This window comes from Ornithorhynchus anatinus, chromosome 2 (assembly GCF_004115215.2).
Source record: "Ornithorhynchus anatinus isolate Pmale09 chromosome 2, mOrnAna1.pri.v4, whole genome shotgun sequence".
In the NCBI taxonomy this organism is placed as follows: Eukaryota; Metazoa; Chordata; class Mammalia; order Monotremata; family Ornithorhynchidae; genus Ornithorhynchus; species Ornithorhynchus anatinus.
The window spans coordinates 27121385-27134588 of NC_041729.1; the positions used below are offsets into that span (position 1 = coordinate 27121385).

The window sequence follows — 13204 nt, forward strand, 5'->3', positions numbered from 1 at the left end:
GGCAAGTCACTTGACTCCTCTCTGCCTCAGTTCCCCCATCTGTAAAATGGGGATGAAGACTGTGAGCCCCACGTGGAACAACCTGACCCTGTATCCCCCCCCCCCAGCGCTTAGGACAGTGCTCTGCACGTAGTAAGCGCTTAACAAATACGGACATTATTATTAAATGCCCGCTGAGGGACAGTCCCCGGCGCAGGAAGAGAGCCTCGCCACTTGGGGTCCCGCTTCCTCCTCCTCCTCCTCCCCCCCCTCCTCCTGACGCCGCTTCGGATCCGAGCTCTCCGCGCGGCCCGCCCGCCAGGACCTGGCAGCCAATCAGCGGCGGCCGTCCCCTCAGCGGCAGCCAATCAGCGGCGGCCCCCGCCCTTCTGCGGGCCGGGCGGCTCGAGCCCCCCCTCGCGCGCGCGCTTGCGCGAGGTGGCGGGCGCGAGCTGCGGGCGCGCGTCACGTGCTGCTGCGGCCGTTGGCCAGCCCCTCCCCCCTCCGTCTCTTTAAGGCAACCCACGAGGCCTCAAGGGGTGGGGGGACCATCTTTTTCTCATGGTCCACGTAGCCCCACTTCCCCCGCAAGTTCAGAGCCCGCCTCATGTAAACCCGAGGGCCCCCTCCCGGGCAAGACAGAGAGAGCTGGAGGAGGCTAGCTGGGGTTGGACGGGCTTTTCCTCCTCTTCCCGCCTCCCCTCTCCACCCCTCCCAACAATGGAGGGGCTTCTCTGGCTCTGGTTTGGTCTTGGGGTAGTGGGTGAGTTGACCGTCATCGCTCTTGGGAGGACCTGGTGGGGAGGGTCACTCGGGAGGATGAAGGGAGAAGTAAAGCACTTGTCAGCTGGGTGACGGTGGGCAGGTCACTTCACTTCCCTGGGCCTCAGTGACCTCATCTGTCAAATGGGGATTAACTGTGAACCGCACGTGGGACAACCTGATTCCCCTGTATCTCCCCCAGCGCTTAGAACAGCGCTCTGCACATAGTAAGCACTTAACAAACACCAACATTATTAAAACCTCTCCCCAGGTGGAGAAGAGCCCGGTCAGGACAGGGATCGGAAGCTGAGAGATGGGAGGTCAATCCGTCCCTCATATTTATGGAGCACTTACCGTGAGGAGGGCACCGGCCTTGGGCGGTGAACTGAAATATAGGCCCCGGCGCGAGGCTGGCGGTGCCCGTCCTCACCCCCTCGTCCTCGAGAGGACCTGCCGCCATCGGGAGCTAAGAATCACACTTTGAGGAGGGATACCGGGGAAGAAAATGGCAGCTGCTTGGCGGGACGTGGCCGTTGGGCCCAAGGGGTTGGGCCGTGACACCTGGGAAACGGTAGCGTCTGGCACATCTGGGGAGAGACTTGGAAGAAAGGGAGGTTTGCAGGGTTGACTTTGGTTGGGGGGAGAGGAGGAGGGGTGAAGGAGGAAGAGATAGGGGGACTCTTTTTGGTTTGGGGTGAGAGGGAGAGAGTAGAGGTGTGAAGATGGAGAGAGGAGGGGCAGCCCTCATGGCCATCTGAGGGGAGAGTCGCCTCTCACACATGGTGGATTTCCTCTTCCCAACTCAGCCGCTTTCCACGTTTCCATGGATCCTTCCCCGGTGCTGGTCCCACCAGGCTCGAACGTACTCCTGCAGTGCCTTTTCCCCCCAGGGAGTGAGGGTTCCCCCCTTGCCACTGTGGCCTGGCACCACGACCAGGGGTTGCTGGCAGAGTTCGATGGGATCCTCGTGACCCAGCGGCCGGGCACAGAGCTGCCCCGGGGCACAGTAGGTATCCGGAAGGGCAATGCCTCCCTCCTCCTCCACCGTGTGGCTTTGGGAGACCTGGGCCTTTATCGCTGCACCGTGAACATGGGGGGACAGCAGGGTGAGGCCAGCATACTGCTGGAAGCCGCAGGTAAGCCAAAATCCCGTCTCCAGGACGAAGGGGAGGTTGGAAGGTGACGCGCCATCGCAACCAGATTTTATCCGGAGCCTTCCCAACGCAGCCAGTAGAGAGCCTCCCTTGGTAGCGTGGCTCAGTGGAAAGAGCCCAGGCTGGGGAGTCAGAGGTCATGGGTTCGAATCCCGGCTCTGCCGCTTGTCAGCTGTGTGACTGTGGGCGAGTGACTTCACTTCTCTGTGCCTCAATGACCTCATCTGTAAAATGGGGATCAACCGTGAGCCTCACGTGGGACAACCTGATGACCCTGTATCTCCCCCAGCGCTTAGAACAGTGTTCTGCACATAGTAAGCGCTTAACAAATGCCAACATATTATTATTATTATTGTTAAAGAGCAGGGGACCCAATTCTCATGCCTCCATTGGGTCCTTCCGACCAGAACGGTTAGCTCAGGACGATCTCCCGATACCAAAAACAACAGTCACCTGCAGCTGGAAGCTAACCTACTTTCATTGGGGCCTACGGTTCAATTAACTGTACTGCTACGCCCCGTATCTAGGGAATTGAGGGTTTGGTCTTTGAAGCCCTTGGGAGTCTGCTCTCTTGAGGGACTAGACCTCATTACTTCCCTCACTTTTGTGCTGCACCTTTCCCCTCCATTCAATAGTAATAATAATAATGTTTGCATTTGTTAAGCACTTACTATGTGCGGGGCACTGTTCTAAGTGCTGGGATAGATGCAGGGTCATCAGGTTGTCCCACGTGAGGTTCACGGTTAATCCCCATTTTACAGATGAGGTAATTGAGGCACAGAGAAGTGAAGTGACTTGCCCACAGTCACACAGCTGGCAAGTGACAGAGCTGGGGATTCGAACCCATGACCTCTGACTCCCAAGCCCAGGCTCTCTCCACTGAGCCATGCTGCTTCTCTAAGCGCTTACTATGTGCCAAGCACTGTTCTAAGTGCTGGGAGAATACAAGGTAATCAGATTGTCCCACGTGGGGCTCACGGTCTTAATCCCCATTTTACAGATGAGGTAACTGAGGTCCAGAGAAGTTAAATTCATTCAATCGTATTTATTGAGTGCTTACTGTGTGCAAAGCACTGTACTAAGCACTTGAAATGTACAATTTGGCTACAGATAGAGACAATCCCTGCCCAACAACGGGCTCACAATCTAAATGGGACTAAATGACTTGCCCAGAGTCACACAGGTGACAAGTGGTGGAGTCGGGATTAGAACCCACGACCCCTGACTCCCAAGCCCAGGTTCTTTCCACTGAGCCACAGGTATTATAGTAATAATAATAACTGTGGTATTTGTTAAATGCTTACTATGTTCCAGGCACCGTTTTGAGTGCTGGGTACAATACAAGGTAATCCAGTTGGACACAGTAGTATTGAGTAAAATGATATTTAAGTGCTTACTCTATGCGCCAGGCGCTGTTCTAAGCCCTGGGGTAGATACAAGGTAATCTAGTGGGACACAGTCCCTGTCCCACATAGGGCTCCCAGTCTTCATCCCCATTTTACAGATGAGGTAACTGAGGCACAGAGAAGTGAAGTGACTTGCCCAAGGTGACCCAGCAGACAAGTGGCAGAGCCAGGATTAGGACCCAGGTCCCGCCGACTCCCAGGCCTGTGCTTTAACCACTAGACCAGACTGCTTCTCACGAGGCCAGGCTGCTGCTTTTACTCTGCGCGGACTGCTGTGCTAGATGCATGGGAGAGTACAAAATGATACACCCTCTAGAGTATAAACTCCTTGTAGTTATGTGTGCCCCCTAGCCCATCACCTGGGTTCTAATCCCGGCTCTGCCACTTGTCTGCTGTGTGACCTTGGGCAAGTCACTTCACTGGTCTGTGCCTCAGTTACTCCATCTTTAAAATGGGGATGAAGGCTGTGAGCCCCCCATGTGTGTCCAACCTGATGAGCTTCTATCTACCCTTGCATTTTGAACAAATTCTATCACTCTTATTATGATCACTCACCCCCTTGTCCTTTGAGGGGGAGAGTTGGCATCAAAAGCACGATTTATACTACGTGCCCTTTTGCTCCATAGAACTCGGTAGTTTTGTACTCTCCCAAGTGCTTGCTTAGTACAGTGCTCTGCACACAGTAAGCACTCAGTAAGCTGGGGGAGGTATGGGGGAGGACACAGTCCATATCCCACATACGGCTCGTAACCTCCATTTTACAGAATGAGGTAACTGAGGCACAAAGAAGTGAAGTGACTTGCCCAAGGTCACACAGCAGACAAGTGGCGTATCCAGGATTAGAACTCGGGTCCTTCTGATTCCCAGGCCCGGGGCCTATCCACTAGGCCACGCTTTTAGCTGGGTGACTGTGGGCAAGTCACTTAACTTCCCTGTGCCTCAGTTACCTCATCTGTAAAATGGGGATTAACTGTGAGCCTCACGTGGGACAACCTGATTACCCTGTATCTACCCCAGCGCTCAGAACGTGCTCTGCATATAGTAAGCGCTTAACAAATACCAACATTATTATTATTATTATTAAAAAGACATCGGGGATCTAAGAATCTGAAGTGGGAGACGGCAGGTGGAAATTGTACATGTTTAGCGGGAGCTGGACCAAAAGCATAGATTCGGCTGAGAACCGGAAGGGTGTAGAAAAATGGAAAAATAACTGGAGTTTGGAAATCGATACATACCGAAGTGCTAAGGGTGACCTTTGGGATGATGTGATGGGGAGCAGTGGCAATCAATCAATCATATTTATTGAGCACTTACTATGTGCAGAACACTGTGCTAAGTGCTTGAGAGAGTACAATATAACAGATGCTCGTGAGCGGGGGTTGCGTCTGTTGCTCTATTGCAGTCTTCCAAGTGCTTAGTACAGTGCTCTGCACACAGTAAGCGCTAAAATAAATAGGATTGACAGACCGATTGACATTCCCTGCCCACAGTGAGTTTACATTCTAGAGGGGGAGCTAGACATTAATATAAATAAACTACAGATGTGTACCTAAGTGCTTTGGGGCTGAGGTGGGGGTGGGTGAATCAAGGGAGCAAATCAGGGTGATGCGGAAGGGAGCGGGAGAGAAGGAAAGGAAGGCTAAATCAGGGAAGGCCTCTTGGAGGAGATGTGCCTTCGATAAGGCTCTGAAGGCAATTAGCTGGGGCACAGCCTCTGGCTGCGGTGTGTGTTTGGAAAAGCTTTGAAAATGGGGAAGGGCTTGGTCTAGGGGAACCGGTCTGGGGGATGGTCACAAATAATGATCGAAGGGGGCTTCCACCCTCTGCTCTGCTCTGGGGGTGGGGGGCCAGGTGGAGGTAGGTGGGGCTCAGAGCAGAGTCTCCTTTTGTTTTCTCCCACCCTTCTCCTTTTTCTCTTGTCTCTTGCTTCTCTGCCTCCTGGGGCCACCCACCCCCTTCTCTCTCTCGCCTTTTTAATCTCACGTCCCTTCTTTCTCCTCTTCTTTCTCTTCTCAGGTACCCACCTGCAGATCTACACAGAGCCCTCCTCCCGGGCAGCCATCGGTTCTCCTTCGCTACTCAAGTGCCGCTTCAGCATAGGGGATGTCATCGAGCTGAACTCGCTCCGCGTAAACTGGGTGGCCCCGGGGGGTTACACCGTGACCCAGTTCCCCCCGGGGCCGAAGGAAAACGAGGAGGGTCCCGGGGGATCCTCGGCGTTAGGTGCCATCTCCGAGGAGGAGCTGCATTTGGGCAATGCTTCGCTGATCCTGAGGGTGCGGCCGGGAGACGAGGGGCCTTACACCTGCACCGTGGGCTACCGGAACGAGGAGCGGCACAGCGAGACCCTCGTCAGTGTCTTCGGTGAGTTGGCTGGCTGGGGGGACGGGACTTTGCCCCAGTACCCAAACCTCGGGGCTCCGTTCTCCCTTCATCAGACCCGCCTGGAGTACTCTGAGTTAGAGCCACCTGCTTCCAGCTCCTCCGGCTTCCTAGAGCCAGGGTCCCGAGGAGAGGACCCGGGGGACGGTCACGAATAATGGATCCTACCTTTCCCACACACCCTTATCCGCTTGGCCCCTCCATCCCTTTCCCTGACTCTGCTGGGACCCAGCTAAATGAAATGAATCAATAAAGGGGGTTTATCGAGCCCTTCCTGCGGGCAAGCATTCTTAATGTCTCTGTCTCTCCTTTCTCCCCCTGCCTCCCCTAGCTGCGCCCCACCTCTCATTACCTTCAGTCCAAGGCTCTCTGGAGGAGAAGATTCTCCTCCTGTGCCAGGTCCTCGGTTTCTACCCAGCGGAGGGCCTGCGGGCCCAGTGGCTGCGGGATGAGCAGGAGCTCCCCGGAGCTCTTATTGAGCGCCCCCGGCTTAACTCGAATGGGACCTTCGACTTGAAGCTGACTCTTCCCTTGACCCTACAATCCCGGGACCTGGGAGCCTCCTTTGTCTGCCGCGTGGACCATCCTGCCCTGGAACAGCCCTTGCACCAGACTTTGCAAATAAAGATTCAAAAAGGTAGGGAGGAGTGGGTGGGGGAGAAGAGAGAGAGACAGAAAAAGAGAGAAAAAAGAAAGAATGGATTCCCTGATGGAGCCCTCATTTCCCCTCTTTTTGCCTTCCCTTCTACGTTGTCCCTGTCCCCCTTGAACATTTGATACTCATGCAACCCCCACCCCATAGCACTTCTCTACATATAATAATAATAATGGTATTTGTTGAGTGCTTACTATGTGCCAAGCATTGTTCTAAGCGTTGAGGTAGATACCCTTGATTCTATTTATTGCTATTGTTCTTGCCTGTCCGTCTCCCCCGATTAGACTGTAAGCCCGACAAAGGGCAGGGACTGTCTCTATCTGTTACCGATTTGTACATTCCAAGCACGTAGTACAGTGCTCTGCACATAGTAAGAGCTCAATAAATACTATTGAATGAATGAATACAAGGTAATCAGGTTGTCCCACGTGAAGCTCACAGCTTTAATCCCCATTTTACAGATGAGGTAACAGAGGCACAGAGAAGGTGAGTGGCTTGCCCAAGGTCACCCAGCAGACAAGTGGTGGAGCGGGAATTAAAACCCACGTCCTCTGAATCCCAAGTCCATGCCCTTTCTATTAAGCCACGCTGCTTCTCTATGCATATCCCTCTGCTCCCTCATTTCCCCTACCCGAAATTTTAATTTTAATGTCCGTCTCTCCCTCTAGGCTGTAAGCTCCTCGTAGGCAGGGATCGTGTTTATCAGTTCTTTTATATTGCACTCTCCCAAGTGCTCTGCACCCAGTAAGCACTCAGGAAATCTAATTAATTGAAGCATAAGGCCGATTACGGAGTAGATCTAGGGAGGGGAGTTGGTGAGATCAACCCCGTCAGTCGGAGGGTCTCTTCAGTTAGAGAAAGAAGAACAGGCGGATGTAGGAGCAGGAAATGGCAGGGGAAAATGTTGCCGGGAAAAAGGAGAGATTGTTGGGAAAGTGGAGGCAGGGATCAGGGAGAAATGAGGCCCGGATGCCTACCGGAGTAGAGGCTACATTACAAGGAGAGGAGAGTATCTGAGGAAGTCAGAGAAGAGAAAGAAGGGCGAAAGGTTGTGTTGGGGAAGAACAACAGGATTGTGGAGAAAGGACAAGGACAGTGTGAAAGGAGAGGTTAGGAGAGAGATTGTGTTCTGAAGCACAGGGAGACATCGAGCCCGAGAAGAGAGGTGGAGTGTGGGGGTGGGTATCAAGGCGGGTCTTAGAAGGCGAGGTTGTAGATGTTCGGGTTGTTTTCCCTGGGAGTTCCCTGGGAGAGTTGCTCGATGGGCGAGAGCTGGGCTGAGGGGACATTATAACTGCTGTCACTCCTGGCTCGGCGGGAAGGATGTTGATGATGAACCTGATCGAATATCTCCCCGTTCCTCCAGCAGGAGAATGGCAGCGAGCTAATCAGAACCCCAGTGGAACTTCTTTCGGCATTATCTTAATCATCCTCCTGGCCATCACTCTACTAGCCATAGCCGTAACCCACAGGTGGAGCAGATGGAGAGGTGACTAAAATGGATGGAAAAAGGAAGCAGCGCGGAAGGGAAATGGGAGGTCACCAGTGGCGGTGGGATGAGGAGGAGGCGGGGAATGGGGAGGCGACGGAGTAGGGATATTGGGGTATCAGGGGAATCCGAGGGAATGGGGTGGCTCTGGGATTGTTGGGAGTTTGAAACGTTGGGAATCAGGGAGTTATCTCTCTCTTGCAGAAAGGGGAGCGTCTCAATTTCAGCTACCTCCATTCCCATCTCTGGACTTAGAGGTGGAGCAGAGAGAGACCCGGACGGCTGCAGATGGGCAGGATAGAGAGCAGCCTCTGACAAAAATCGGGCCCCAGTTATCTGGGAGAGCTTGGAAGATGGAAGGACAGTTCCCAAAGGGAGAAGAAGAATCTGAGGGAAAACCCCCGAGCGAGGAAAGATTCAGGAGTAATGAAGGACAGATTGTGGGAGAAGACAGAGAGACTGAGGAACAGACTTCAGGGTGGGCCGGGCCTGAGGGACAGGAGGTGGGAGGAGAATCCGTACAGGTGATAGGTAACCACGGAGGAGAGCTCAAGGATCAGGCAATGGAGAGTAATAGGAAAGGGACTGAAGGGCAGGGAGTGGGAGAGGGTGAAGGAGATAATGAGGGCCTGGCAAAGAGGGACAGTAAAGGAGGGTTAGAGGGACAGATCACGCTGGATAGTGGAAGTGAGACCGAGGGGCAGTTAATGGGGGAGAATGAAGGACCAGTGATGGGGTGTAGTGGAGAGCGAGTGGAGGGACAGATAACGGGAGGGGACAGAGAAGGGGACGGGGGTGGCACTGTGGAGCCTCTAGTGGGGTGTGATCGAAGAGATGACGGGGCACTTGAACTAGGGGATAACAGAGGACAAATGAAGCATCAGAGAGCGGGAAAGGCTGGAGGAATTGAGGGACGGGGATTGGGGGAGGACGGAGAAGGGAATGAGGGACCTATAGGTGGAAGTGGAGGAGCTATGCAACGGGCAGTGGGTGAGGAGGGAGATGAGGGGCAGGTCTCGGGAGAGAATGAAGGAGGGTGCAAGGAAGAGGTAGTGCGGGAGCCTGAAAGAGTCACTCTGGAACAGGAAGTTGGAGAGTCTGAGGGACAAGTGGAGAGAGAAATGGAGGGACACATCCTGAAGCAGGATGGAGGAGGGACTGAAGAACAGAACGCAAAGGGATCTGGGGAAGAGGAGGCACAGTCCACCAGTGCAGAAGGGAGGCTGGGGTAATATGAAGAGAAAGAGGAACAAGAAGGGATAGAACAACTGAGGCATAGCCCTTAAGGGAAGGGAGCGGGGGGCACCTCAGGGAACTGCTCACGGGAGAAAACGAAAGGGGATTTCCCTCACGGGGGAAAAAGCTCCCCCTGACATTGAAGGAAATGGGAAAGAGGGGAAATTAAAGAGGCCATAAATCAACCACTGTGAGAAGATGGAGGTAAAGGGAATTGGAGAGATGGGCCAGAGGCCTTTCCTTCTAGCTGGCTACAAGTTTTAGATGAAAAAATAAACCTGAATAGGTCTTGGCATTGACATTGCTTCTTGGTGTTGGGACGAGTCATCACAGGGAGCCGTTTGGGGGGATTTGGTAAAGAGACAGGTGCTAGATTGGGGAGAAATTGAGTGGGGGGTCCTCATAATTAAGCCATTTACAATCAGCCAGTCGATCAAGCCTCTTTATTAACCGCCTTGTACACTGCACTGTGCCCTTGGAAAAATCCAGTAGAATGACTAGACATGATCCCTACTCTCAGATTTTACATACTGTTTAAATTTACAAGTTTTTTGTGGGTCTTTTTCTTCGACAGAGACCCCCGCCCCGAGGGCCAGGAACCACGTCCGATTCCCCTCCCTGCATTTTTTGCCAAACGCTCAATACAGTCTTCTGCACACCGTAAGCGCATGATAAGGACCGTGTCTACTACGGCCTAGTACTAAGGGGAGTCAAGTAAATAGAACTGTCAATCCCTCCCAGCAATAGCGCGTTATGGAGAGGCGAGAAGGGGGGACCTGAGGGAATCAGCGAGCGCAGCCCTCAGACCGGAAGTGCAAAAATGGGAGGCTAGAGAGGCCTGGCGTTAGGGGGGGAGCTGCCATAGAGAAGAGGGGAGCAGAGAGCCGGCGGAAGTCGCAACCATAGAGAATTGCCTGGCTAGAGCGCCCCTGAGGGCTGCCGGGAAAGGAGCTACTGGCCTAAGCATGAAAAGGGGCGTTTATAGTGTATCATCATCATCATCATCATCATGATGATGGCATTTGTTAAGCGCTTACTATGTGCAAATCACTGTTATAACGTTGGTATTTGTTAAGCGTTTTATTATGTGCAGAGCACCGTTCTAAGCGCTGGGGGAGATACAGGGGAATGCGGTTGTCCCACGTGAGGCTCCCAGTCTTCATCCCCATTTGACAGATGAGGGAACTGAGGCCCAGAGAAGTGAAGTGACTTGACCAAAGGCACCCAGCTGACAAGCGGCAGAGCCGGGATTCGAACCCATGATCTCTGACTCCCAAGCCCGGGCTCTTTCCACTGAGCCACGCTGTTCTAAGCGCTGGGGAGGATACAAGGTGATCAGGTTGTCCCACGTGGGGAGGGTAGTCGGCAGTATTCATTCATTCAGTAGTATTTATTGAGCGCTTACTAGGTGCAGAGCACTGGACTAAGCGCTTGGAATGGACAATTGGGCAACAGATAGAGACCATCCCTGCCCAGGGACGGTCTCACAGTCTAATTGGGGGAGACAGCAGAGCAAAACAGAACGAGACAAACTCAAGACAATATTATCACGATAAATAGAATCAGGGGATGTACACCTCATTAGCAAATAGGGTAATTAATATATGCAAATGAGCACAGCACTGAGGTGGGGGGAAGGAAGAGGGGGAGGAGTGGACGGTGGGGTTGGAGAGGGCATTAGGGATGTGATAGGATTGCTGTAAAAGCCCTTTAGGAAATAGACTTCAAGGGTGAGGGGAGATGATTTCCCTTAAACGAAGTGAAAAGGATTATTATTATTATGGTATTAAGCGCTTATTATGTGCAAAGCCCTGTTCTAAGCGCTGGAGTTGATAGAAGGTAATCAGGTTGTCCCACGTGGGGCTCACAGTCTTAAAAGGCATTTTACAGATGAGGTAACAGGCCCAGTGAAGTGAAGTGACTTGCCCAAAGTCACACAGCCGATAAGTGGCAGAGCGGGGATTAGAAGCCATGACCTCTGGGTTCTGGCTTGGGAGTCAGAGGTCATGGGTTCAAATCCCAGCTCTGCCGCTTGTCAGCTGTGTGACTGTGGGCAAGTCACTCCACTTCTCTGTGCCTCAGTTCCCTCGTCTGTAAAATGGGGATTGACTGTGAGCCTCATGTGGGACAATCTGATTAGCCTATATCTACCCCAGCACTTAGAACAGTGCTCTGCACATAGTAAGCGCTTAACAAATACCAACATTATTATTATTACCTCTGACTTCCAAGCCCAGGCTCTTTCCACTAAAGCCTCGCTGCTTCTCATACTCATGAGTAAGGATCATAAGGATCATACTCCTTAGATCCCCGAGCCCAGTTCCTTTCCCATTGCAAAATTTGAGGGAGCTTTAACCATTTGTGTGGAAACACGACACGATCATATTTGAAGCACGATCTCTTGATCTGCCGAGGATGACCCCTAGAAACACTTCACTAGAATGCACATTTCATCATTCTCTTCCTACCGCCATTCTCTTGAATTGGGAACGAATTATCCCGTCAGGGAAGGAGATGAGGAGTCAGTACATTTCATGGCAAATTATATGACAGGGCGTGATTTATGGCTTTCCCACTTTTTGATAAATGGGCAGGGGAGAACTTTGGAGGTGAACAGTGGGCGCTCAATAAATTCTGTTGACTGGGGGGGGCGGGTCTGCTTGTAATACTGTAGGAAAGTTGGAATTTATTCAGCATAACTAATTCTAGTCATGGAGGATAGCAGTTTTAAAATCCACAGAAAACCATAAATCTCGTGTTAGCCAAAAGCTTCAACCATCATTCTCCATCAGCCCTCATCCTGGCTATGCCACATAATAATAATAATAATAATGTTGGTATTTGTTAAGCGCTTACTATGTGCTGAGCACTGTTCTAAGCGTTGGGGTAGATACAGGTTAATCAGGTTGTCCCCCGTGGGGCTCCCAGTCTTAAACCCCATTTTCAAGATGAGGTCACTGAGGCACCGAGAAGTTAAGCAGGGTGGCTCAGGGGAAAGAGCCTGGGCTTGGGAGTCAGAGGTCGTGGGTTCTAATCCCGGCTCCGCCGCTTGCCAGCTGTGTGACTTTGGGCAAGTCACTTCTCTGGGCCTCAGTGACCTCATCGGTAAAATGGGGATTAAAACTGTGAGCCCTACATGAGACAACCTGATTACCTTGTACCTCCCCAGTGCTTAGAACAATGCTTTGCACATAGTAAGCGCTTAACAAATATCACCATCACTATTATTGACTTGCCCAACGTCAGAGCTGACAGGTGGCGGAGCCAGGATTAGAACCCATGACCCCTGCCTCCTAAATCCGGGCTCTTTCCACTGAGCTATGCTGCTTTTCATGTCTGCTGTGTGATCTCGGGCAAGTCCCTTCACTTCTCTGTGCCTCAGTTACCTCATCTGTAAAATGGGGGTGAAGACTGTGAGCCCACATGGGACGGGGACTGGGTCCAGCCTGCTGACCTTGTATCTACCCCAGCGCTTACCACAGTGCTCGGCACATAGTAAGCCCTTAACCACCACCATACTAATAATACTTATTATTAATAATGATTTAAAAAAGCGGTCAGGATTCTTAACAGGGAGCAAAATCAGCAGGTTTCATTAGCATCCCTTGAGTAGAAAAATAATTGAAGTGCGGACGACCAAAGGGGGAAAAAAAAATCTAGTTTTGGCAACGGGCCTGGACCATCGACGGAGTGGAGAATTCATCATTGAATAAAGCAGGGAGGGCCGCCTGGTGGGGGGGGGGCGGAGGGATCAAGCGGCCCTCCAGAAGTTGGCGTCGCACACGCGGATGTGGCGCGACGAGGGGCAGCCCCGGCGCATGCGCGGTGCCAGGGGGCCGGCGCTCCCCTCAGGCTCCTAACCCCTCGCGCGCATGCGCGGTCCCAGGGCCTGTTTCCCCCGGCGCATGCGCGGTGCCAGGGGCCGGCGCTCCCCTCAGGTCCGCCCCCCCCCCCCCCCGGCGCGCACGCGCGCCTCCTCACGCTCATTGTCAAGCGACGGCTGCGGCCGCGGGGAGTTGGAGACTCCGCTCCTCGTCCACGCGTGCGCGATCCCCTCCTCTCCCCCCCGCCCCCCCCATCCCTTCCTCAGAAGCCTCGCCGCGCGCCCCAAGCGCCGGATCTGCCCCTCGGCCTCCTC

General features: G+C 53.0%; 1 protein-coding gene across 3 annotated transcripts; it reads left to right on the top strand.

Moving 5' to 3' along the window:
- The first annotated feature begins 468 nt into the window (after positions 1–468).
- Positions 469–9365, top strand: LOC103169650. Of its 3 annotated transcripts, none has more exons than XM_029057654.2 (6): positions 469–742; positions 1632–1877; positions 5321–5668; positions 6018–6323; positions 7708–7830; positions 8035–9365. In XM_029057654.2, exons 1-6 carry the CDS (start codon positions 541–543, stop codon positions 9060–9062), a joined length of 2253 nt encoding a protein of 750 aa, XP_028913487.1. In that variant the 5' UTR covers positions 469–540; the 3' UTR covers positions 9063–9365. The 3 variants fall into 3 exon arrangements, with proteins under 3 accessions (XP_028913487.1, XP_028913488.1, XP_028913489.1); XM_029057655.2 differs by having other exon boundaries at positions 7711–7830; XM_029057656.2 differs by lacking the exon at positions 1632–1877 and having other exon boundaries at positions 472–742.
- The last annotated feature ends 3839 nt before the right edge of the window (positions 9366–13204 follow it).

Coding starts and splice junctions, on each gene's coding strand:
- LOC103169650 (XM_029057654.2), top strand. CDS start 541: ATGGTCCACGTAGCCCCACTTCCCCCGCAAGTTCAGAGCCCGCCTCAT. Junction 743..1,631: donor GTTTGGTCTTGGGGTAGTGG/GTGAGTTGACCG, acceptor TTTTCCCCCCAG/GGAGTGAGGGTTCCCCCCTT. Junction 6,324..7,707: donor GCAAATAAAGATTCAAAAAG/GTAGGGAGGAGT, acceptor CCGTTCCTCCAG/CAGGAGAATGGCAGCGAGCT.